At 48.4% G+C, this 22,710-nt stretch overlaps 2 protein-coding genes across 2 annotated transcripts in view; both read right to left on the bottom strand.

Moving 5' to 3' along the window:
• Positions 1 to 12,658, bottom strand: part of LOC145338906 (uncharacterized) — a 105,863-nt gene extending 93,205 nt beyond the window's left edge. Inside the window, exon 1 of the mRNA XM_080183301.1 lies at positions 12,390 to 12,658. The gene's annotated coding sequence lies outside the window, so the exon portion shown is untranslated. The remainder of the gene's footprint in view (positions 1 to 12,389) is intronic.
• Positions 1 to 22,710, bottom strand: part of LOC145338910 (pancreatic secretory granule membrane major glycoprotein GP2-like) — a 91,874-nt gene that overhangs the window by 4,917 nt on the left and 64,247 nt on the right. The window contains exons 2-4 of the mRNA XM_080183304.1: positions 10,877 to 10,926; positions 1,127 to 1,271; positions 90 to 166 (exon numbers count right to left, since the gene is read on the bottom strand). Coding sequence (XP_080039430.1) covers positions 90 to 166; positions 1,127 to 1,271; positions 10,877 to 10,910 — 256 coding nt within the window. The 5' untranslated portion in view covers positions 10,911 to 10,926. The remainder of the gene's footprint in view (positions 1 to 89; positions 167 to 1,126; positions 1,272 to 10,876; positions 10,927 to 22,710) is intronic.

Genomic DNA, 22,710 nt, shown 5'->3' with positions numbered 1-22,710 from the left:
AATGAGGTGTATAAATATTGGAGAGTGTAAGCGATGTGAACAGTGCTGGACACTGAAAGTAAATCTGATATTGTAAAGTCTGACTCTACCCTGTAACCAGCCTGGAGATGCTGTGGAGCAGTGTCCCTCTGCGACTGGAATCTCCGAAATCTTCCATCCTCCAGAACTGGAACAACAATCACAGAGACAGAGAATTACAGAGGGATACAGCTGGGATTGAAAGCCATTCAGTCCTCTGTGTCCCTGCTAGCCCCTGTGAATGATCTATCCAATGTTGTCTCCCACTCCTCCCATTCCTCTCCCCACTGGATTTTACGCCTCTCCTTCCAGCATTTACCCAATGTCCTTTCCAAATGTTTCCATTTCATCTACTTTGCTGGCCCTTCAGCCCGCCATCTCTATGCGTTGGTGGTGGAGAGAGTGAATGTTTGTAGTTAGCGTGTCGATCGAGCTGTCCTGTCCCGAATGGTGTTGAGCTTTCTCGAGTGTTGTCGGGAGCCCCACTCATCCAGGTAAATGGAGAGTATCCCAACAGACTCATGACTTTTGTGTTTGTACGTGGTGGACTGGCTTATTGGGGAGTCAGGAGGTGGGTTCCTTTCTGCAGATTACCAGCCTCTGACCTGCTCTGGTAGCCACAGTATATCAATGACTGTTCAGTTTCTGGTCAATGGTAACGCCCAGGATGGTGATAGTGGGGGTGGTTGTGTGGGGGAGGTGGGGAAGGGGGGCTATGCAACAATGGTTGAATGTGGAGGAGGGAGATGGTCAGATCCTCCCTTGCTGGAGATGGTCATTGCCTGGCACTTGTGTGGGGTGAACGTTACCACTGATGGGGAGGGAAATCTGCCATCCTTACTGGTCTGGCCTGCGTGAGGCTCCACACACACAGCAACCTGGCTGAGTGTGAAATCTCCCTGCAGGCCACTCATTTCTCACCAACAACCATTCACATCATCACGGGAAGAATTTACCGACTGCTGTTTCCCCCCACTGGCTCACCACACACCCCCACGCCCCCCCCACCGGTATCTCTGACCATCGCAGTCTCTCTGCAGTGACTGTATCCACACTGACCCTATCCTCCCGCTGTGCCCAGTTTATCAGGAAATGTCACTGCCTCTACCTTTTAAACCGGTACCAGCCTGTACGAAGACCATTATCACATTTCAAATCGCTGACACATTCTGTCCATCTGCAACTTGTGTTCCTCCAGGTATCGTTCAGCACAGTGTGACCCTCACAAGGGTCAGTGTGTGCGGAGTCCAGAACTGAGACACAGAGACAGGTTTAATGTTAATACAATCTGCAGTTCATTTTCCAAAGAGAATTCTGATTATCGGAGAACCGACAACCTCACCTTCGACACCTGCTCTGCTCCTGACACCACCCGATTGAAAATATTACACACTCAATCTCAAGTCTTTACCCACCTTGTTCGAACCAGGTTTCTATCTGTCTCCCAGTGAAATCCTGACCCTCTACCTCACACCTCAGACACAGCACCCTCTGTTCCAGATGAACAATTAGAGCCGAGGCAAAAGGAACAAGGCAATAAACCCAACAGAGACACCACAAATGGTCAGGCTGGGCAGAGAGGCAAAACCGCGACAAATGGAATTTTACCAGAACCAGAGGGGGACAGACAGATTGACGGGGATCGGTCAGAGAATCAATGGGAACACAAGGAGAACTGATTTCACACGGTGAGTGGTTGGGGTGTGCAGTGAGCTGTCTGACAGTGTGGGGGAGGCAGGTTCAATCGAGGGATTCGCAAGAGAATTCGACTGGAATCTGGAAAGGCCGAATGTGCCGAGGTTACGCCGCTCTCCCCTCGCCCCACTCCCCTCGTTCGCCGCGCCCCGCTCCCCTCGCTCCCTACACCCCTCTGCCCTTGCTCGCTGCACCCCGCTGCCCTCGCTCGCTCCACCCCGCTGCCATCGCTCGCTCCACCCCGCTGCCCTCGCTCGCTCCACCCCGCTGCCCTCGCTCGCTCCACCCCCCTGCCCTCACTCGCTCCACCCCCCTGCCCTCGCTCGCTCCACCCTGCTGCCCTCGCTCGCCCCACCCCGCTGCCCTCGCTCGCCCCACCCCGCTGCCCGCACTCACTCCATCCCACTCCCTTCAATCACTCCCTCCGTCTCTATCTGGAATGTGTTCCGCTGATGTCCCAGGAAATGATTTTCCAACAGTCGGTGGGGGGTGGGATGAGGATTACGGTGGGAACGTTCCCGGAATTCAGTTACCTGAGGTTGGAGATCCGGCTGGGACAGAGGATGACTGCTCGCTGGATTCTCCAGTCGATTGCTCCCCATGTGTGGGAGGTGTGGCTGTCCCTGAATCCACAAAGGGTTAAAGAACCTGGCGTCAGTCAATATTGGGGAATAACGGAACAGAGCCTCACACTGCTCTTACTCTCTGAACAATATCACACCGTAATCTTTACAAAATGTTCATGTTCCAAACCCACCACATTGTAGCAATCAATCCCCTAAAACCAGATGCAATAGGAACAGGAGTCACCCATTCTCTGATTCGGAGGGGGGGTGGGATCCTGAGTAGAGGGGGTGAAAGTGAGGGGGGCATAGATGGGGACTGCAACGCACGGCATCGTGGGGGTGGGGCGGAGCAGGGTTTGAAATGCGGATACTTTAATGCGAGGAGTATTCGCAATAAAGTGGATGAACTTGCAGCGTGGATCAGTACCTGGGACTTTATGTTGTGGCCATTTCAGAGACATGGATAGAGGAGGGTCAGGAATGGTTGTTGCAGGTCCCGGGGTTCAAATGCTTTAGTCGGAGTAGAGAAGGAGGTAGAAGGGGGGGAGGGGTAGCATTATTGGTCAAGGACTGTATCACAGTGTCAGAGAGGAAGTTTGATGAGGACTTGTCTGTTGAGGTAGTATGTGCGGAGATTAGAAATAGGAGAGGAGAGGTCACCCTGTTGGGAGTCTTTTATAGACCTCCTAAAAGTTCTAGAGAGGTTGAGGAAAGGATTGCGGAGACGATCCTGGTTAGGAGTGAAAGTAATAGGGTGATTGTTATGGGGGACTTTAACTTTACTAATATTGATTGGAATTTTTATAGCTCTAGCTCGTTAGAGGGGTCAGTTTTTGTACAAAGCGTGCAGGAAGGTTTTTTGACTCAGTATGTAGATAGGCCAACTAGAGGTGAGGCTATATTGGATTTGGTGCTGGGAAATGAGCCAGACCAGGTGCTAGACTTGGAAGTTGGTGTGCATTTTGGTGATAGTGACCACAATTCGGTTACGTTCACCTTAGTGATGGAAAGGGATAGGCATGAACCTCGGGTCAGTAGTTTTAGCTGGGGGGAGGGTAATTATGAGGCTATTAGGAGAGAATTAGGAAGCATAGGTTGGACTAGATTACAGGGACTGGGAACGTCCGAAATGTGGAGTTTTTTCAAGGAGCAGCTACTGCGAGTCCGTGATAGGTATGTCCCTGTCAGGCAAGGAGGAATTGGTAGGGCTAGGGAACTGTGGTGCACTAAAAAAGTTGATTCGTTGGTTAAAAAGAAAAAGGAGGCTTATGTTCGGATGAGACTTGAGGGCTCAGGTAGTGCACTAGAAAGCTTTAGATTGGCTAGGAGGGAGTTGAAGAGTGAGTTAAGAAGGGCTAAAAGAGGACATGAGAAGACTTTGGCTGATAGGATTAAGGAGAATCCTAAGGCGTTCTATAGGTATGTCAAGAACAGAAGGTTGGTTAGGGCAAGATTAGGGCCAGTTACAGACAGCTGTATGTGTGTGGAACCGGAAGAGATTGGAGAGGCATTGAATCAATATTTCTCTTCGGTGTTCACGCGGAGGAACATGAATATAGCTGAGGAGGACACTGGGTTGCAGGGGTGTAAAATAGTATTGCAGTTGATAAGGGGGATGTGCTGGATATTCTGGAGGGTTTGAAAATAGATAAGTCCCCTGGTCCGGATGGGATTTACCCTAGGATTCTCTGGGAGGCAAGAGAGGTGATTGCAGAGCCTCTGGCTCTGATCTTCAGGTCGTCGTTGGTCTCTGGTATAGTACCGGAAGATTGGAGGATAGCGAATGTTGTCCCATTGTTTAAGAAGGGGAACAGAGACTTCCCCGGGAATTATAGACCGGTGAGTCTTACTTCTGTTGTGGGCAAGGTTTTAGAAAAAATTATTAGGGATAGGATTTATAGTTATTTGGAGAGTAATGAATTGATTGGAGATAGTCAGCATGGTTTTGTAGCGGGTAGGTCCTGCCTTACTAACCTTATTGAGTTTTTTGAGAAAGTGACCAAAGAGGTGGATGGGGGTAAGGCAGTTGACGTGGTATATATGGATTTTAGTAAGGCGTTTGATAAGGTTCACCATGGTAGGCTTCTGCAGAAAATGCAGATGTATGGGATTGAGGGTAATCTAGGAAATTGGATCAGGAATTGGCTAGCAGATAGGAGACAGAGGGTGGTGGTTAATGATAAATATTCGTCATGGAGTTCGGTTACGAGTGGTGTGCCTCAGGGATCTGTTCTGGGGCCACTGCTGTTTGTGATTTTTATTAATGATCTGGATGAGGGTATAGTTGGGTGGATTAGTAAATTTGCTGATGACACCAAAGTCGGAGGTGTGGTAGATTGTGAGGAAGGGTGTCATAGTTTGCAGGGAGACTTAGACAGGTTGCAGAGCTGGGCCGAGAGATGGCGGATGGAGTTTAATGCGGAAAAGTGTGAGGTAATTCACTTTGGTAGGAATAACAGATGTGTCGAGTATAGGGCTAACGGGAGGACTTTGAATAGTGTGGATGAACAGAGGGATCTAGGTGTATGTGTACATAGATCCCTGAAAGTTGGGAATCAAGTAGATAAGGTTGTTAAGAAGGCATACGGTGTCTTGGCGTTTATTAGTAGGGGGATTGAATTTAGGAGTCGCAGCGTCATGTTGCAACTGTACACAACTCTGGTGCGGCCGCACTTGGAGTACTGTGTGCAGTTCTGGTCCCCGCATTACAGGAAGGATGTGGAGGCATTGGAGAGGGTGCAGAGGAGGTTTACCAGGCTGTTGCCTGGTATGGAGGGGAGGTCCTATGAGGAGAGACTGAGGGATTTGGGGTTGTTTTCACTACAAAGAAGGCGGCTAAGAGGGGATCTTATTGAAATATATAAGATGATTAGAGGTTTAGATAGGGTGGATAGTGATAACCGTTTTCCTCGGATGGAGAAAGCTCGCACAAGGGGGCATGGCTTTAAATTAAGGGGGGGTAGTTATAGGACGGATGTCAGGGGTAGGTTCTTTACCCAGGGGGTGGTGAGGGATTGGAATGCCCTGCCTGCTGCAGTTGTAAATGCGCCTAGTTTGGGGGCGTTTAAGAGATCCATGGATAGGTTTATGGACGAAAAGGGATTGGTTTAGGTTAGTGGGTCATTGTTTTTTAACTGGTCGGCGCAACATCGTGGGCCGAAGGGCCTGTTCTGCGCTGTACTGTTCTATGTTCTATTCAGCCCTTCCATCCTGCTATCCCATTTAATAAGAACACATCTGATCCAACACTATTTTATATTTCATTTATTATTGTCACATGTAATGGGAATCAGTGAAAAGTATTGTTTCTTGTACGCCAACAGACAAACCATACTATTCATAGAGAAGGGGGTGCAGAATTTAATATTACAGTCACAGCTAGGGTGCAAAGAAAGATCAACTTAATATTTGATTTATTATTGTCACGTGTATTGGGATTAAGTGAAATGTATTGTTTCTAGCTTGCTGTGCAGATAAAGCATACCGTTCATAAAGACAGAAAGGAGAAAGTGTGGAATGCAGTGTTACGGTCACAGATAAGGGGTAGAGAAAGGTGTATTCAACAGTCTGACAGCAGCAGGGAAGAAGGTGTTCTTGAGTCGATCATGACGTGACTTCAGACTTTTGTATCTTTTTCCCGAAGGAAGAAGGTGGAAGATTGTCCGGAATGCGTGGGGTCCCCAAGGCATCAAATGGTATGTTGGCCTTCAGAGTGAGAGGATTTGAGTAGAGGAATAGGGATGATTTGCTGTAATTGTACAGGGTGTTGGTGAGGCCACACCTGGAGTATTGTGTGCAGTTTAGGTGACCGTATCTGAGGAAGGATGTTCCTTGTTACAGAGGGAGCACAGCGAAGGTTTACCAGGCTGATTCCTGGGATGGCAGGTCTGTCATATGAGGAGAGACGAAGTCGGTTAGGATTATATTCACTGGAGTTTAGAAGAGTGAGAGGGGATCTCATAGAAACTTACAAAGTTCTAGCAGGGTTAGACAGGGTAGATTCAGAATGTTCCCGATGGTGGGGGGAGTCCAGAACAAGGGGGTCATAGTTTGAGGATAAGAGAGGGGATTAAGGGTTATGGGGAGAGGACGGGAATGTGGAACTGAGGCACGACAGATCAGCCATGATCTTATTGAATGGCGGGGCAGGCTCGAAGGGCTAGATGGCCTACTCCTGCTCCTATTTCTTATGTTCTTATGTAAACCTTTTAGGACTGAGGTGAGGGGAAATTTCCTCACCCAGAGGGTGGTGAATGTGTGGAATTCACTCCCACAGAAAGTAGTTCAGGCCAAAACGTTGTGAGATTTTGAGAAGAAATAAGATATAGCTCTTGGGACTAAAGGGATTGAGGGATATGGTAGGACAAAAGAGAGGGGTAATCAGGACATTGAATTTGATGATCAGCCATGAATTCATAATGAATGGCAGAGCAGGCTGAAAGGGCCGAATGGCCTCCTCCTGCTTTTAGTTTCTGTGTCTCACTGTTTCTATGAGCTCCTGACCCTGTCTCCCAGCATCCTGGCTCTCAGAGACGATGACGCTCCCTCCCTCCCCTTCCCCCCGAAGTCCCCCTTTGTACCGCAACTTTCTGCAGCCTCTCTCCATTTCAATAATGATTCCCCGTCTCATTCTCCCTTCCAAACGCAACAATCTCATAATTTCCCAGGGGGAACTCCATCTGCCAATCCACTCAGTCGAGACACGCTCTCGCGACTCGGAAATTCCGGCAGGATATCTGGGGAATGTCGAATCTGTATCAACTAGCGGCAGTTTGATACCTGAGGTTGGAGGTTCTGTCGGGATTCGGGAAGCTGGGTCAGTGGATTCCGGCTGGGATTTATCATCGGCTCCCAGAGTTGGTGCTGTCCCTGGGTCTGTGACAAGGGAGGAGATATGGGAGATCACAGAGTAGAAATCATCCCAATCTTCATCTGGTTGGAATGGAAATTCAGGCCAATTTACACTTCCCAATTTATTCCACCCGCAATCAGTCAGTGCCCAGAAACTGTGTCACAACGAGACATTAAATCACACGGCACTCTGCACACAGCACACTAACTCCTGTCATGACACCCCACTCCCTCAATCCCACTCCCCTCGCTCCCGCTCCCCCGTCCCTCCGCCCCTCGGTCACTCCGTCCCTCCGCCCCTCGGTCACTCCGCCCCTCGGACACTCCGTCCCTCCGCCCCTCGGACACTCCGCCCCTCGGACACTCCGCCCCTCGGACACTCCGCCCCTCGGACACTCCGCCCCTCTCCCCCTCAGTCACTCCGTGCCTCTCCCCCTCAGTCACTCCGTGCCTCTCTCCTATCAGTCACTCCGTCCCTCCCCCCAACTCAGTTACTCCGTCCCTCTCCCCCTCAGTCACTCCGTCCCTCTCCCCCTCAGTCGCTGGGTGTGTCAGTGTCCCGGTATATCCAGTCTCACCCTCCTGGGTCATTTTGAAACAGCAATGTACCTGTGCAATAAACAGCGTTACAGTATGGTGTTGGTTTCAGCTCATAGACAAAGTAACTGCCGCAGTTTTTAATCTTTATCTCTTGCTTCCAGCTGCAAGGATTCCCAATCCCGGAAAAACAGACTGTCCCGCTTCCTTCCCCCTGTTCCAGGGTAGGATGTGATCCTGAAACGAGGTGTATAAATATTGGAGAGTGTAAGCGATGTGAAAAGTGCTGGACAGTGAGAATAAATCTGATATTGTAAAGTCTGACTCTACCCTGTAACCAGCCTGGAGATGCTGTGGAGCAGTGTCCCTCTGCGACTGGAATCTCCGAAATCTTCCATCCTCCAGAACTGGAACAACAATCACAGAGACAGAGAATTACAGAGTGATACAGCTGGGATTGAGAGACATTCGGTCCTGTGTCCCTGCTAGCCCGTGTGAATGATCTACCCAATGTTGTCTCACACTCCTCCCATTCCTCTCCCCACTGGATTTTACGCCTCTCCTCCCAGCATTTACCCAATGTCCTTTCCAAATGTTTCCATTTCATCTACTTTGCTGGCCCTTCGGCCCGCCATCTCTGTGTGTTGGTGGTGGAAAGAGTGAATGTTTGTAGTTAGCGTGTCGATCGAGCTGTCCTGTCCTGTCCCAAATGGTGTTGATCTTTCTCGAGTGTTGTCGGGAGCCCCACTCATCCAGGTAAATGGAGAGTATCCCAACAGACTCATGACCTTTGTGCTTGTACGTGGTGGACTGGCTTATCGGGGAGTCAGGAGGTGGGTTCCTTTCTGCAGATTGCCAGCCTCTGACCTGCTCTGGTAGCCACAGTATATCAACGACTGTTCAGTTTCTGGTCAATGGTAACCCCCAGGAGGGTGTTTGACGGGGAGGGATTCAGTGACGGCAATGCCACTGAATGTCAAGCGGGGAGATGATTAAGTTCTCTCTAACTGGCTGGGCCCTTGGTCAGTTTCTGGTCAGTGGTAACGCACAGGATGGTGATAATGGGGGTGGTGGTGCAGGGGGGGAGTGGTGGGGGGGCGGGGAGGTTGGGGGGGGCGGGGAGGTTGGGGGGGCGGGGGAGAGGTTGGGGGGGCGGGGGAGAGGTTGGGGGGGCTGGGGGGAGGTTGGGGGGGCGGGGGAGTTGTTGGGGGGGTGGGGTTGTGAAGGTGGGTATGCAGTGCTGGCTGAATGTGGAGGAGGGAGACGGTTAGATCCTCCCTTCTTGGAGATGGTCATTGCCTGGCACTTGTGTGGGGTGAATGTTACTCACCACTGATGGGGAGGGAAATCTGCCATCCTTACTCGGTCTGGCCTGCGTGAGGCTCCACACACACAGCAACCTGGCTGAGTGTGAAACCTCCCCGCAGGCCACTCATTTCACACCAACAACCATTCACATCATCATGGGAAGAATTTACCGACTGCTGTTTCCCATCTCCCCAACCCCATCCCTACCCCCACCCCCCCACCCCGCACTGGTATCTCTGACCATCGCAGTCTCTCTGCAGTGACTGTATCCACACTGACCCTTTCCTCCCGCTGTGCCCAGTTTATCAGGAAATGTCGCTGCCTCTACCTTTTAAACCGGTACCAGCCTGTACGAAGACCATCATCACATTTCACGTCCCAGACACATTCTGTCCATCTGCAACTTGTGCTCCTCCAGGTATCTCTCAGCACAGTGTGATCCTCACAAGGGTCAGTGTGTGCTGTGTCCAGAACTGAGACACAGAGACAGGTTTAATGTTAATACAATCTGCAGTTCGTTTTCCAAAGGGAATTCTGATTATCAAAGAACCGAAAACCTCGCCTTCGACACCTGCTCTGCTCCTGACACCACCCGATTGAAAATATTACACACTCAATCTCAAATCTTTACCCCCCTTGTTCGAACCCCGTTTTCATCTGTCTCCCAGTGAAATCCTGACCCTCTGCCTCACACCTCAGACGCAGCACCCTCTGTTCCAGATGAACAATTGGAGCCGAGGCTATGGGAACACGGCAATAAACCCAACAGAGACACCACAAATGGTCAGGCTGGGCAGAGAGGCAAAACTGCGGCAAATGGAATTTTACCAGAACCAGAGGGGGACAGACAGATTGATGGGGAGAGGTCAGAGAATCGATGGGGACACGAGGAGAAATGTTTTCACACGGTGAGTGGTTGGGGTGTGCAGTGAGCTGTCTGACAGTGTGGGGGAGGCATATTCAATTGAGGGATTCGCAAAGGAATTCGCCTGGAATCTGGAAAGGTCGAATGTGCCGAGGTTACACCACACTCCCCTTGCTCACTGTAGCCCACTCCCCTCGCTCACGGCGCCCCGCTCCCCTCACTCACGACACCGCACTCCCCTCACTCACTACACCCCAGTCACCTCAGCCAAAGAAATACAGGTGGATTGGCCATGCTAAATTTGATTTGATTTCTTATTGTCACGTGTATTCACATAGTGAAAAGTTCTGTTTCTTTTGTCCAATGAGGTGTAGTTCAGGTAGACTGGCCAGGCTAAATTATCCATCAGTGTCCCAAGGTGTGCCTGTCAAGTGAATTGGCCATGCTAAACTGCCCCTCAGAGGCTAAAGATGTGGCTGTCAGGTGGATTGGACATGCTAAATTCATGTGTAATGTCCAAAGTTGTGCCTGTTGGGATGATTTGCCATGTTAAATTGCCATTTAGATGTAATTATAGAACATAGAAGATAGAACCCTGAAAGATATAAAGTCTGAAAGATATACAGTATGGGTGGATTTGCCATGCTAAATTGTCCCTTAGTGTCCAAAGATGTGCAGTTTAGGTAGATTGGCCATGCTAAATTGTTCCCTATTGTCCAAAGATGTGCAGGTTGGGTGGATTGGCCATGATAAATGCACGGGGTTTTGGGGATAGGATTTGGTGTGGGCCGAGTGTGCTCTTTTGGAATGTGGGTGCATAATCGATGGGCTGAATGGCCTTGTTGTGCACTGTTGGCATTCTGTGCTTCCGTAAAAGAGATGCTGTCTGCACAGAGTACAACTGTGGGTAAAACTACAGCCTGTGCAACACCCTAACGACGTCACCATCAAATCACGTGATCCTAAAGCAATCATGCAAACACTTAAATATATAACAGGGCTCATTAACGCAGCGCAGTTTGACAACAGGACTCACTCAGGAAGCCCAGAATCAGCAGCAGGCTCCTCATCTTGCTGGCTGAGATTCTGCAGAGGGAAAGACAGAATTCATATTAGGCAGAGTTAAGAGGATACGGGGAAGGGTGCGGGGATAGGGAACCAGTATTAAACAGTGAGTGCCTGCAAGGGATCTTCAGAGTTAGAGGAGGTGAGCTCTGACTGGGTCCTCTATAGACCGAGGTGAGCCCCACCTCCTGTCCCATGGCCTCCCTGACTCAATCCTTCCCTGGTTCTGCAGAAATTCCCCCCAAAGCCCCCCTGAGTAACCCGTGAGGGGTCTGTCAGGTACCACTTTCCCACCACAAAAAGGCCAGGCGATCACCATCACTAGTAAGAGTCACTCTTAACACCCTACCACCAGGCAGCAAGTTTCAGATCGCCACCAGCCTCCCAATCTCCTGTCCCTTAAACCTCTGTCCCCTCTCCTGGTTACTGACGCTTCGATCTCAGGGGGAGCAGGGGGAGAGTTTCATCCTCTCTACCCGATCCATGTCCCTCATGGTTTCGTACACCTCGATCAGGCCCCCTCCCCCTCAGACTTCTCTGCTCTGAGGAAAACAACATCAGCCGAACCAGCCTTTCTCCATAGCTCAGACACTCCAGCCCAGAAAACAGCCTGGTCACTCTCCTCCGCATCCTCTCTGTCTCTCTCGCTCTATCTCTCTGTGTCTGTGTCTCTCTCTCTGTCTCTCTCTCTCGTGCCATCACATCCTTCCTATCGCGTGGCGACCAGAATTGCACAATACTCTAACTGTGGCCTCACCAGCCTTTTATACAGCTCCCATCGTAACCTGCCTGCTCTTGTCTTCTCTGCCTCAGCTAATAAAGACAATTATCCCCATATTCCTTCCACACCAGCTTCTCTCCCCTGTCCTGCTGCCTTCAGGGACCAATGGACACGCACCCCAACGTCGCTAATATAGCCGTCCATTGGCTCCGTCTACATTTCCCGCTGCCTCGGGGAAAAGCAGCCAGCATAATCAAGGACTCCCCCCACACAACCCGGACATTCTCTCTTCCACCTTCTTCCGTTGGGAAAAAGAAATACAAGTCTGAGGGTGATTACTGACCGACTCAAGAACAGCTTCTTCCCTGCTGCCATCAGACATTTGAATGGACCTACCTTCTTTTCAGTTGATCTTTCTCTACACCCTAGCTGTGACTCGAACACTACGTTCTGCACCCTCTCCTTTCCTTCTCTATGAATGGTATGCTTTGTCTGTCCAGCAAGTAAGAAACAATACTTATCACTGTATCACGTGACAATAATAAATCAAATCAAAACCATACTTACTGATCGTAACCACCCACTCCACATTCACATCTTGATCATTAATCACCACAAACAGCAAACTCTCTACACTCTCAGTACACAGTCACTTTCCTGATATCCTAACACAGCTCCATTACTGTTCCCTCTAGACACAGCTCACCACAACTCACACATCCCTGAACTCACTGGAAAACTCCATTCATACCCAATGGCTTACCACCAAAGGAGGTGTCGCTGGGCCAGAGGCAGTGGGGGGTTCAGTTTATCTGCTTCCTCCTACGTCTCCGGTGCGATATGTTTGGGAGAGGTTTCGGACTGAGTTAAAACACCTCCACACGCCCCACCCACCCCCCACACCGGCCTGGCGACTGACGTTAACTCCAGTTAGATGGAACAATAAAATTAATCAGTGGTGTACAATGGTCATGCAAATTGTTCCAGTGAAAGGTGATGTGTTCTCCTGTATCCTTAATAAACAAAGGGAGAGGCTTTGCTTTTGTTACATAACTCGTCCAGGATGAAGAGTGGGCTGGGGAAGGGTCGGAGCATTTTAAGTTTAGTTTTTTTATTAGCATCACAATTCAGCTTACATAAGAACATAAGAAATAGGAGCCATCCAGCCCTTCGAGCCTGCCCCGCCATTCAATAAGATCATGGCTGATCTGTCGTGGCTCAGTTCCACATTCCCGCCCTCTCCCCATAACCCTTAATCCCCTCTCTTATCAAAAACCCATCAACCCGCGTCTTAAAAATATTCAGCAAGGCAGCCTCCACCACCTCAACGGGCAGAGAATTCCAGAGATTCACCACCCTTTGAGTGAAGAAGTTCTTCCTCAACTCCGTTCTAAACCGCACCCCCTTTATCTTGAGGCTGTGCCCCCTAGTCCTACTATCCTTTCTGAGCGGGAAGAGTCTCTCCACCGCTATCCTGTCCATCCCATTCATCATCTTATACATCTCAATGAGATCTCCCCTCATTCTTCTACTCTAACGAGTACAAGCCTAGTTTATTCAGCCTCTCATAGAACATAGAACATTACAGCGCAGAACAGGCCCTTCGGCCCACGATGTTGCGCCGACCAGTTACAAAAACAATGACCCACTAGCCTATACCAATCCCTTTTCGTCCATAAACCTATCCAAAGACCTCTTAAACGCCCCCAAACTAGACGCATTTACAACTGCAGCAGGCAGGGCATTCCAATCCCTCACCACCTGCTGGGTAAAGAACCTACCCCTGACATCCATCCTGTAGCTACCCCCCCTTAATTTAAAGCCATGCCCCCTCGTGCTAGCTTTCTCCATCCGAGGAAAAAGGCTATCACTATCCACCCTATCTAAACCTCTAATCATCTTCTATGTTTCAATAAGATCCCCTCTTAGCCGCCTTCTTTCCAATGAAAACAACCCTAAATCCCTCAGTCTCTCCTCATAGGACCTCCCCACCATACCAGGCAACATCCTAGTAAACCTCCTCTGCACCCTCTCCAACGCCTCCACATCCTTCTTGTAATGCAGGGACCAGAACTGCACACAGTACTCCAAGTGCGGCCGCACTAGAGTAGTGTACAGTTGCAACATGACGCTGCGACTCCTAAATTCAATCCCCCTACCAATAAACGCCAAGACACCGTACGCCTTCTTAACAACCTTATCTACTTGATTCCCAACTTTCAGGGATCTATGTACACATACACCTAGATCCCTCTGTTCATCCACACTATTCAAAGTCCTCCCGTTAGCCCTATACTCGACACATCTGTTGCTCCTACCAAAGTGAATTACCTCACACTTCTCCGCATTAAATTCCATCCGCCACCTCTCGGCCCAGCTCTGCAACCTATCTAAGTCTCCCTGCAGACTATGACACCCTTCCTCACAATCTACCACACCTCCGACCTTGGTGTCATCAGCAAATTTACTAATCCACCCAACTATACCCTCATCCAGATCATTAATAAAAATTACAAACAACAGTGGCCCCAAAACAGATCCCTGAGGCACACCACTCGTAACCGAACTCCATGATGAATATCATGAAACATATAAGATGATTAGAGGTTTAGATAGGGTGGATAGTGATAGCCTTTTTCCTCGGATGGAGAAAGCTAGCACGAGGGGGCATGGCTTTAAATTAAGGGGGGGTAGCTACAGGACGGATGTCAGGGGTAGGTTCTTTACCCAGCGGGTGGTGAGGGATTGGAATGCCCTGCCTGCTGCAGTTGTAAATGCGTCTAGTTTGGGGGCGTTTAAGAGATCTCTGGATAGGTTTATGGACGAAAAGGGATTGGTATAGGCTAGTGGGTCATTGTTTTTGTAACTGGTCGGCGCAACATCGTGGGCCGAAGGGCCTGTTCTGCGCTGTAATGTTCTATGTTCTATGTTCTAATATTTACCATCAACCACCACCCTCTGTCTCCTATCTGATAGCCAATTCCTGATCCAACTTCCTAGATTACCCTCAATCCCATACATCTGCATTTTCTGCAGAAGCCTACCATGGTGAACCTTATCGAACGCCTTACTAAAATCCATATATACCACGTCAACTGCCTTGCCCCCATCCACCTCTTTGGTCACCTTCTCAAAAAACTCAATAAGGTTAGTAAGGCACGACCTACCCGCTACAAAACCATGCTGACTATTTCTAATCAATTCATTACACTCCAAATAACTATAAATCCTATCCCTAATAATTTTTTCTAAAACCTTGCCCACAACAGAAGTAAGACTCACCGGTCTATAATTCCCGGCAAAGTCTCTGTTCCCCTTCTTAAACAATGGGACAACATTCGCTATCCTCCAATCCTCCGGGACTACACCAGAGACCAATGACGACCTGAAGATCAGAGCCAGAGGCTCTGCAATCACCTCTCTAGCCTCCCAGAGAATCCTAGGGTAGATCCCATCCGGACCAGGGGACTTATCTATTTTCAGCCCCTCAAGAATTTCCAGCACATCCCCCTTATCAACCGTAATACTGTCTATTTTACACCCCTGCAACCCAATGTCCTCCTCAGCTATATTCATGTCCCCCTGTGTGAACACCGAAGAGAAATATTGGTTCAATACTTCTCCAATCTCCTCCGGTTCCACACACAACTTCCCCCTGCTGTCTGTAACTGGCCCTAATCTTGCCCTGACCAACCTTCTGTTCTTGACATACCTATAGAACGCCTTAGGATTCTCCTTAATCCTATCAGCCAAAGTCTTCTCATGTCCTCTTTTAGCCCTTCTCCTCACAGCTCAACCCCCTCAACTCCGGCATCAGCCTAGTAAACCTCCTCTGCACTCCCTCCAAGGCCAAAATATCCTTGCGTAAGTACGGCGCCCAAAACTGCACACAGTACTCCAGCTGCGGCCTCACCAATGCCCTATATAGCCGCAGCAAGACCTCCCTACTTTTATATTCAATCCCCCTCGCTATGAAGGCCGGCATCCCATTCGCCTTCCTGACCACCTGCTGCACCCGCAAGCTGGGTTTTTGCGACTCATGCACAAGGACCCCGAGGTCCCTCTGCACCGTCGCCTGCTGCAGTTTTTCGCCACGTAATACTCCTTCCTACCATTATTCCTACCAAAGTGGACCACCTCGCACTTGCCAACATTAAATTCCATTTGCCAGTTCCTGGCCCATTCGCCCAGCCTATCTAGATCCTTCTGTAGACTCTCCACACCCTCCACGCAATTTGCCTTTCCACCAATCTTGGTGTCATCAGCAAATTTCGACACCATACACTCGGTTCCCTCCTCCAGATCATCTATATAAATGGTAAATAGCTGAGGCCCCAGCACCGACCCCTGGGGCACTCCACTAGTCACCATCCGCCAATCCGAATACCACCCATTGACCCCCACTCTCTGCCTCCTATTTGACAACCAATCCTCTATCCATGCTAACACCCTACCACCAACTCCATGTCCCTGACCTTCTGCAATAACCTCTTGTGATGTACCTTGTCAAACGCCTTCTGAAAATCAAGAAAGACCACATCCACCGGCTCTCCTCTATTCACCGCCCTAGACACATCCTCATAGAACTCCAGTAAATTTGTCAGACACGACTTCCCCTTAACGAAACCGTGCTGCGTCTGCTCTATCAAGCAATTCCCCTCAAGATGCCTCGCTATTTCCTCCTTGATGACGGATTCTAACATTTTACCTACAACAGACGTTAAACTAACCGGCCTACCAGAACGGCACACAATATTCCAGTTGTGGCTGACATTCCAACATTATCTCCTTCCTTTTACATCCTATACCTCTGCCGATGAAGCGGGTATTCTATATGTATTCTTCACAACCGTGTCTGCTCGATCTGCTGCCTTTAGGGACCTGTGTACTTATACACCAAGGTTAGAATTAGCGTGATGACGATAGGGCACGTGATGGAAGGGAGAAGGGAGAGAGTGTGGTGTAGAGAGGGAGGGACAGCCAATATCAGCTCCGAGGCCTACTCCTGCTCCTATCCGGGGAGAGGTGGCAATTTCAGCAAGTTTATAAATAAGAGGAAGTTATGTTGGAAAAAATATAATATGGAGATGATGCCGGCGTTGAACTGGGGTAAACACAGTACGAAGTCTCACAACACCAGGTTAAAGTCCAACAGGTTTATTTGGTCGTGGCGTTTACTACCAAATAAACCTGTTGGACGTTAACCTGGTGTTGTGAGACTTTGTACTTAGCAAAACTATGACAGAGTGAGGAACAATAGGCTGTTCATAGCAGGGCCCAGCTCAGAACACCCAAAGGACTGCACCCAGTGAGAGATGCAAACTTGAGAGAGGAGAGAAAGAGCTGGGACAATCTGTGTGTTTGTGGGTGCGCGTGCCTGGGTGCAGGATTTGGTACCTGAGCAGACACCAGCGTCCCAAACACTGCCTGCTGTTCACTCATGAACAATACGGTCGGGAACGGCAAGGCTCAATTCCAGATTCTCCCCCCAAAAAAACCAAACAAACAAACAAACGGGGAGAATAATGGCCGTGTGAAAATGAGGGAGGCGTGGGGGCGATGAGGGAAGAATTTCTTTCTCTCTGAGGGTGCTGAGTCTCTGGAACTCTCTGCCTCAGAAGGCACTGGGAGTGGGAGAGGGGGCAGAGTCTTTTGAGTGTGTTTGAGGCAGAAGTAGATAGATTCTGGATTAGCGAGGGGGTGGGGGGGGGGCGCGGTGAGGCAGGAACGTGGGGGTTGAGTGTGATTTTCTGACATTGGGGCAAGTGCGTCCACCGCGTCAATTTTTTTAAAAGCGTAAACTGATTAACTGTTCACTGTCAAATTGATCTCAAGCAATGACAAGGCGGCGTACAGGAAAGAGATCGAGAATCTGGTGAACTGGTGCGGCGACAATAATCTCTCCCTCACTGTCAGCAAAACGATGGAGGTTGTCATCGACTTCAGGAGGCGGAGTGGAGGACGTGCCCCTGTCGACATCAACGGGGATGAAGCGGAAATGGACATGAGCTTCAAGTTTTCAAGTGTCCAGATCACCAACAATCTGTCCTGCTCCCCCCCACGCCGACACAATGGTTAACAAAGTCCCACCAATGCCTCCACTTTCTCAGGAAGCTAAGGAAATTCGGCACATCCACTACGACTCTCACCAACTTTTACAGATGCCCCATAGAAAGCATTCTTTCTGGTTGGTATGGACTCCTGCTCTGACCAAGAACGCAAGGACCTACAAAGGGTTGTGGAAACACAGCCCAATCCAACATACAAACCAGCCTCCCATCCATCGACTCCGTCTACACTTCCTGCTGCCTCGGAAAAGCAGCCAGTATAATCAAGGACCCCACGCACCCCGCACATACTCTCTTCCACAAAACTACCCCGAATCCTCAGACTGTGACCCCCTGGTTCTGGACTCCCCCCATCATCGGGAACATCCTCCCTGCATCTACCCTGTCTTGTCCTGGTAGAATTTTATAAGTCTCTCTGAGATCCCCCCACTCCTCACTTGTCTGAACAGATAACGTGAATATTAATGCAAAACATGTTCAGTGAGAGAACAAGCACAAATTTACATAAATTAAAGATTAACATCAAATGGGTTCATGGCCAGGACAAACACACAGTTAGATCTGATTATTAAATGTATTAATGGACAGGAGAAGCACAACTTCAGGTAAATCTGATATTAGTGTGGGGATATATAGTGTGCTGATATATTACACACAAGTTTAGATAACTTGACTATTAATAATAAATCTGTCAAACAACAGAACAACTGCCATTTGGATAAAGTCAATCTGATGATTAAACGTGTGAATGAACAGGAGAGAGACAAGTTGAGGAAAATCCGTCAATCGAAAAATACAAATTCGGATGGAGTGAAAATTGAACTTCAACCCCGGACTCGTCCGAAATCTGAGCGAAACTTGTGCAAAATTTGCCGAATGTTGGCTCGACATTTGACGGACGTTTGACCAAAATTTGCCCGATATTTAACTGAAGTTTGAGGGAAATTCTGAAGTAAATTTTGGGGTAAATTTGAGGGTAATCCTTGAGCTCAATTTTGAGGTAAATTTTGAGCGATATTTTGGGTAACGTTTGAGATAAACTAGAGGCAAGTTTTGAGGTAAATTGTGAGATAAACATTGAGGTAAATTTTGAGAAAAACGTTGAGGTATATTTTGAAGGAAGTTTGAGATAAATTTGAGGGTTTATTTTGGGCTAAATTTCACCCGAGTTTGAGGTAAATTTGGGGGTAAATTTTGAGGCACAATTTGAGGTAAATTGTGAACTAAGTTTGGGATAAATTTGGGGGGTACATTTTTGAGCTTTGAGGTAAATCTGGGGTAACCTTTGAGAGAAATTTTAAGCCAGATTTTGAGGTAAATGTGACGCAGATTTTGAGGTAAATTCGGAGAAAAATGTTGAGGTAAATTCTGAAGAAATTTTGAGCTAAATTTGAGCGAAGCTTTGAGGTGACTTTGGGATAAATTTGTGGTGAAATAGGATATTGAGGCGAATGTTAAATTTGAGGCAGATTTGGGGTAAATTTAAGGGTACAGTTTGAACTACATTTGACATAGATTTTGAGGTAAATTTGTGGTGAAACTTGCAGTAAATTGGAGGATATTGAGGCTGATGATAATATTGAGATAAATTTGAGGTAAATTTTGGGGTAAAATTTGAGGTAGGTTTGGGGTAAATTGTGGGGTGAGTTTGGGTTAAATTTTGGGGTAAATTTTGGGGTGAGTTTGGGGTAAATTTTGGGGTGAGTTTGGGGTAAATGCTAATTTTGAGGGATTTTCACTCGAATTCATTCATGTCTTTTCTAATCTCTCTCTTCAACACTCTCCCTTCTCCAATAACAAGGGCTGCTCTCCTTCCCCAGGCAGGAGCAGGCCGCACACCAAGCCTCGGCCTCTCCCCGCGGTGTCTGTCCGGCCTCCCGGGAGTCCCGCTGCCACCGCCGTGTCTGACGATCGGCAAGGAGGGGGCGGGGCCGGGTCCTGGGGAAGAGGGGGGCGGGGACTGGGCAGTGGGCGGGGCCAGGCGAGAAGGGGCGCGGTCTGGAGGTGAGGGGGCGGAGTCATGGAAGGAGAGGCGGGCAACGGAAGAGGGGGCGGGGCCTGGCAGACCGAGTTCCTCAATCCAGTCATTCAGCAATGAAACAGATGGACAATAAGGGACAATTTACCATGGCCAATGGACACAAACGGCAGGTCTTTGCACATTGAAGAGCAATTTATCATGGCCAATCCACCAAACCTGCACACCTTTGGACACTAAGGGACAATTTATCATGGCCAATCCACTTATGCTGCATATCTTTGGACACTAAGGGGCAATTTAGCTTGGCCAAACCACCCAACCTGCATATCTTTGGACAACGCATGGCCAATTCACCCAATCTCCACATCCATGACTCTAAGGGGGCAACAACGCATGACAGTCTACCCTCTCTGCACATATTTGGACACTAAGGGGCAATTTAGCATGGCAAATCCACCCAACCGGTGCATCTTTTGACACAGAGGAGCAATTTAGCATGGTCAATTTACCAAACCTATACATCTTGAGACTCTAAGGGGCAATTTTGCTTCGCCAATTCACGCAACTTGCACATCGTTGGGCACTGAGGGGCAATTTAGCATGGCTAATCCCCATAACCTGCACATCTTTGAACAATAAGGGTCAATTTAGCATGGCCAATCCACTGAACCTGCACAACTATGGACACTGAAGATCAGAGTGATCTTGGAGTGCATGCCCATCTATCCCTGAAGGCAGCAGGACAGGGTGATAAATTGCTAATTTGCCCCTTAATGTCTCAGGATGGGCTGGTTACGTGGATTGGCCAGGTCCAAAGATGTGTAGATTAGGGGAATTAGTGGGGTAAATAGTTGGAGTTATGGAGAACAGGTCTGGGTGGGATTTCCTCTCAGTGTCAGGGGGATGACATGGGGTTATGTCCTGGTGGGATTGTGGCAGGTGCAGACTCGATGGGCCAAATGGCCTCCTTCTGCACTGGATGGATTTTGTGCTTCTATGACTCTATGTTCATAGTCCAGTGATAATGCCCACTCAGCCACAATTGCCCCTATTACTGAGCAAGCCCAGTGCTGACTCACTTAAAACTATAAGCGAGCAAGTTGGACGGGGGTTAGCGTGGGGAGGTGTTTTAACTTTCAAACTCAGAGCTATACCTAATCTGCCCCTCTCCTTACTGTCTGTGTCAGCTGTTGTAAAGTATTTGTAGATTGGTGATTGTGACGTTGTAAAACGCTCGGGGAAAAAGCATTGCACGATCCCTTTCAGAGGTGGTGTTTTTTTACTGTGCTTCCAGAGTTTAAAAAAAAGGCAAGCACATATAGAGTATCCAAAATGAAACATTTGTGTCGAAAGCCCAAGCAGCAGGGTTACCAAGGCAACAGGCTTTCAGGCAATTGAATTTTTTTTAAATTTAGCCAATCAATTTGATTCAGGCACTTCAATACCAATAACCTATTAAATTAAAATCTGATGGTGTTGGCAAAACACCAATCCTATTGTGGGGACATCTGATTTGATTTGATTTTTATTGTCATATGTATTAGTATACAAGAAAAGTATACTTTTGTTACAATTGTTTCTTGCATGCAATACAGACAAAGCATAGAGAAGGAAAGAGTGCAGAGTTACACTCACAGCTAGGATGTAGAGAAAGATCAGCTTAATATTTCATTTGATTTATTATTGTCACATGTATTACTGTACAGTGAAAAGTATTGCTCATAGCGCATTATACAAAGCATACCGTTCAGAGAGTACATAGGGGGAGAAGGGGAGGAGAGGGAGATGGAAAGGAGAACATGCAGTGTTGCAGTCACAGCAAGGGTGAACAGAAAAGTAAACTTAATATTTCATTTGATTTATTGGGATACAGCAACAAGTGTTGTTTCTTGCGCACTATACACAAAAGGCATACCATTCATAGAGAAAGAAAGGAGAGAGTGTAGAATGTAGTGTTACAGTCACAGCTAGGATATAGAAAAAGATCAATTTAATGCAAGGGAGGTGCATTCAAAAGTCTGATGGCAGCAGGGAAGAACTTGTTCTTCAGTCGGTCGATATGTGACCTCAGCCTTTTGTATTATTTTCCTGATGGGAGAAGGTGGAAGAGAGAATGTCTGCGGTGCATGGGATCCTTGATTATGCTGGCTGCTTTTCCCCGAGGCAGCGGTAAGTGTAGACAGAGTCAATGGACGGGAGGGGCTGGTTTGCGTAATGCACTGGGCAGTGTTCCCAACCCTTTGTAGTTCCTTACGGTCTTGGGCAGAGCAGGAGCCCATACCAAGCTGTGACACAACCAGAAAGGATGCTTTCTATGGTGCATCTGTAAGAGTTGGTGAGAGTCGGAGCGGACGTGCCCAATTTCCTTAGCCTTCTGAGAAAGATATCGATACGTCATCACAGGTATAAAAGGAAGGGGGCAGTGGGACAAAGAGGGAAGGACACCTGCCATCTGACACAGCTCACCGCTCTTAACTCAAAGCCTCATTCCGATAGCAAAGCTACCAAAGAAGAAGAATCAAGAGGGAAGGCCCAGAGTATTCTGGAAGGCACAAAACCTGGTTGTAATTTAGAGAGTGAGGAAAAATGTGATGTTTTGGTGAATGAGCAGGAATTGTATTTATCTGAGCAGCGTTCCATTGGAATGCTGTTTTATTGGGTTTGTTCATATTTAGGCAGCTTGCTCTGTGTTAGTGAGGTACATTGTTCCCTGTTGATTTTACACGGAGAGTCACCGGGTTATTTTCATTTAACCATCAATTTGCTGAGGTTCAGAGTGAACCAATTCACACTCACGTTAACAGATTATACAGTGACTCTTTGAGGGGTTCAGTGTTAGTTCTCAGAGGGTTGGGGGTGGTGGGGGAGAGGGGTCCACCTCTGCTTTATACAAATGCACAATGCATAAGGAAGGGTGTGCTGGGCCTTGGAAAGGGTCCAGAGGAGGTTCACCAGAATGATTCCCTGGAATGAAGAGCTTGTCGTGTGTGAGGAACAGTTGAGGACTCTGGGTCTGTACTCATTGGAGTTTAGAA

This window comes from Carcharhinus amblyrhynchos, unplaced genomic scaffold, assembly GCF_965287045.1.
Source record: "Carcharhinus amblyrhynchos unplaced genomic scaffold, sCarAmb.v2.hapA chromosome_233, whole genome shotgun sequence".
Taxonomy (NCBI): Eukaryota; Metazoa; Chordata; class Chondrichthyes; order Carcharhiniformes; family Carcharhinidae; genus Carcharhinus; species Carcharhinus amblyrhynchos.
Note: the sequence above shows the minus strand (reverse complement) of the source record. Positions and strands in the feature narration are given on the sequence as shown.